The sequence below is a fragment of the Cebus imitator genome, unplaced genomic scaffold (genome assembly GCF_001604975.1).
Source record: "Cebus imitator isolate Cc_AM_T3 unplaced genomic scaffold, Cebus_imitator-1.0 Scaffold200, whole genome shotgun sequence".
Taxonomy (NCBI): domain Eukaryota; kingdom Metazoa; phylum Chordata; class Mammalia; order Primates; family Cebidae; genus Cebus; species Cebus imitator.
Window position 1 is genome coordinate 744,930 of NW_016107515.1, and position 3,568 is coordinate 748,497.

General features: G+C 49.7%; 1 protein-coding gene across 2 annotated transcripts in view; it reads left to right on the forward strand.

Annotated features, from left to right (window-relative positions):
* Positions 1-3,568, forward strand: part of SH3PXD2B (SH3 and PX domains 2B) — a 115,261-nt gene that overhangs the window by 98,308 nt on the left and 13,385 nt on the right. For both annotated transcript variants that reach the window (XM_037745422.1, XM_017547670.2), the window contains one exon: positions 2,078-2,304. In XM_037745422.1, the coding sequence (XP_037601350.1) occupies positions 2,078-2,304 (227 nt within the window). The remainder of the gene's footprint in view (positions 1-2,077; positions 2,305-3,568) is intronic.

Consider the following 3,568-nt stretch of genomic DNA (forward strand, 5'->3'; position numbering starts at 1 on the left):
TTTAAATTAGCCAGACATGGTGGTGCATGCCTGTAGTCCCAGCTACTCAGAAGGCTGAGGCAGGAGGATCACTCAAGCCCAGGAGTTTGAGGCTACAATGAGCTATGATGGTGCCACTCCAGGCTAGGTAACACGGCAAGACCCCATCTCTAAAATTAAAGACATTATTATTTTTTTTTTAAGCATAATAAACAGCTAGGCACGGTGGCTCACACCTGTAATCCCAACACTTTGGGAGGCCAAGGCGAGCAGATCACCTGCGGTCAGGCATTTGAGACCAGCCTGACCGACATGGAGTAGCTCTGTCTCTACTAAAAATACAAAATTAGCTGGGAATGGTGGCGCATGCCTGTAATCCCAGCTACTTGGGAGGTTGAGGCAGGAGAATCACTTGAACCCGAGAAGTGGAGGTTGCTGTGAACTGAGATCACGCCATTGCACTCCAGCCTGGGCAACAAGAGCGAAACTCAATCTTAAAAAAAAAAAAAAAAAAAGGATAACATTTATTGAATAGTATGTTATCTTGCTACATAATAAATTGTCCCAAAACTTAGTGGCTCTGGAATTCAAGAGTAGCTTCATTAAACTCAGGATCTCTCCCGAGGTTGCAGTTAGGAAGTCAGTAAGGGCTGTCATCATCTGAAGATTTGACTGAAGCTGGAAAACGGCAGTCAGGATTTCAGAGCCCACTCAGCACTGTACATCACCTCCCATCTTACGTCTCTATGTCCCCAAACAATGAACGGTGTCACACTGAGGGTGTGGGTTATATACAACCTGACATCTTCTAACTAGGATATTCCCTCTCAGCACGTATTTTAAGATTGGTAGACACTAAACTACAGAGTTCTACCTCCTTTTAAATTTGCTTCCAGTCAAGAAAGACCTTTTTTTTTTTTTTTTTTTGCATTAAAACCCAGTGCTATTTAGTTCTGGAATTAATTCTTGACAAGAGTTTTGGCCCTGCCTTTGGGTCTATTCAGCTTTCCCCAAAGATCTGGACACCTGTTTTGCGGGTGCTGGTAAATGTTTAACAACCAGCTCTCCAAGGAAAAGTACTGTGAGTTATGGTGTTTGCCAGTTGCCGTGGTGCAAATACTGCCACTGTGGTCGATTTCAAGCTATCAGTGTGATGTGACTAAATGCAGAGATTGGGAGAGATGTGCCCAACTGGCTGTCACAGCTGGTGTGACCGACTGCAGCACACCCCTGATCTACATTGATCCCTCTAGTCATTGCTATTAAACTGAAATCTTGCCAGGCATGGTGGCTCATTCCTGTAATCCCAACACTGGGAGGCTGAGCCAGGAAGAACCCTTGAGTTCAGGAACTTGAGACCAGCCTGGGCGACACAGTAATACCCCATCTCTACAAGAAATAATAATAAATAAATAGCTGGGCATGGTGGCATGTACCTGTAATTCCAGCTACATAGGAGGCTGAGATGGGAGGATCGCTTGAGCCCAGGAGTTCAAGGCTGCAGTGAGCCATGATTGAACCACTGCATTCTGGCCTGGATGACAGGGAGACCCTAGCTCAAAAACAATCTGTCCTGCAGTTTAGTGATGACACTCATCGAATTCCTTTTTGGGAGGACACCAAGCTGTTCTGTCAAGTTCTCAATCACTCTGCAGTTTAGTGACGGCCAGCTGACACTTGGCAAGCCCTGGACCCAGCCCTCAACCTGCTAATCCCATGTGAAAACGTGTTTAATCTCCGTGTTAACCAGAGTGAACAGAGCTCCGGCTGTCTATGCCAGGCTTTGGCCCCAGAGCTGGGGCTGGTGGGAAGAGGCAGCAAAGCACAGAGGTTCCAAGCCCAGCCCTTCTGGGTGGGTGGGACGTGGAGGGTGCTGTGAGGGGGAGAAGTAGAGGCCAGGTTGGAAAGGCCTTGAAAATGCCAAACTGAGGGCTTAGGCTTCATCAAAAGGAAGTGCATGGTGTGCCAACCTCTGGCCCTGGGCAGTCACAACCTGTTCCTGCTCCCTGGGACCTGTCATGTGATTCCCAGTAGGAGCAAGGCTTCTTCCCTTGGGCCTGGCAAAGCAGTTTGACAGCATCCTTCCTCCTCCTCACAGGTACCAGGGCAAAGAAGGCTGGGCCCCTGCCTCCTACCTAAAGAAGAACAGTGGGGAGCCCTTGCCCTCAAAGCCAGGTCCTGGCTCACCTGCCCACCTGGGTGCCCTTGACTCGGATGGTGTTTCCCGGCAGCAGAATGCGGTGAGCAGGGAGAAGGAGCTGCTCAGCAGCCAGAAGGATGGGCGATTTGAAGGCCGCCCGGTGCCCGACAGCGATGCCAAGCAGAGTGAGTGATGCCCACCCAAGCTCCCAATGCTCGGGGCCCCCTGTGTGCCAGCTCTGTGCTTAGGGCTCCTCACATCATCCCTCATCCTCACAGTGGCCCAGCTGCCCACCCCACCATCCTCTAGATAAGAAAACAGAGGCTCAGAAACCCCAGGTAACTTGTTGCAGATCACTCAGCCCGTGAGTTGCAGAATCTGAGTCAAGAGGCATTGCCGGCCGGGCGCAATGGTTCACGCCTATAATCCTGACACTTTGGGAGGCTGAGGTGAGTGGATCACCTGAGGTCAGGAGTTCGAGACCAGCCTGACCAACATGGTGAAACCCTGTCTCTACCAAAAATACAAAAAGTAGGCGGGTGTTCTGGTAGGCACCTGTAATTCCAGCTACTCAGGAGGCTGAGGCAGGAGAATTGCTCGAACCCGGGAGGTGGAGGTTGCAGTGAAACAAGATCGTACCATTATACTCTAGCTTGGGTGACAAGCGTGAGACTCCATCTCAAAAGAAAAAAAAAAGAGCTGTTGCTTTCCTACCCCAGGTGACATTCTTTCCACTATCTCACAGTGGTCACACTGGCTACTGTTTTTCAAGCACTTGCTACATGCCAGAAACCTTCTAATCAGTCTCATTGACTCCTCCTAACTACCTTTGAGGGAATTACTACTTTTTCTGTTTTACAGATTGGGAGTCTGAAGGGTGAGAGGGTGTGCCCAAGGCCCCCAGCTAGCGGACGTCAGTGACAGGGACTTGAACCTGGCAGTGCTGTGCTCTCTATTCCTCCATGTGACCTTGTTTCTAAGCCAGAGGAAGAAGAAGACGACCCTGTGGGGTTTGCTCCGGCACCAGTGCCTCTCCCATCTTGCTTTTCAAAGCCTCCTAGTGTATAATTTACTATTTCATGTTCCCAGCACACCTGAGAGTAGAGTTCATTACTGTGGTCAGCCTGGTCACACTAGCTAACATACCATGTCTGCATGGGCACACTGGTGCCCAGGACTCACACACAGTACCCATGATCCTGTCTTGGTCATGCAGGGCAGTGGACTCTGTCTGTTAAGAAAGGACTTTGAGTTACCCACAGAGCCACCGCCCCTGGCTGGGCTTCTCCCCGCTGTTTTTAAGTGGCAATGAATTTCTTCAGTCCCTCAACTAAGCTTCATACTCTGCTCAGCTGCCCTGAGAAGTCACTGATCGTGTTTTCTTTTTTTTTTTTTTTTTAAAGACGGGTTTCAGGCTGGTCTTGAACTCCTGACTTCAGGTGATCCGCC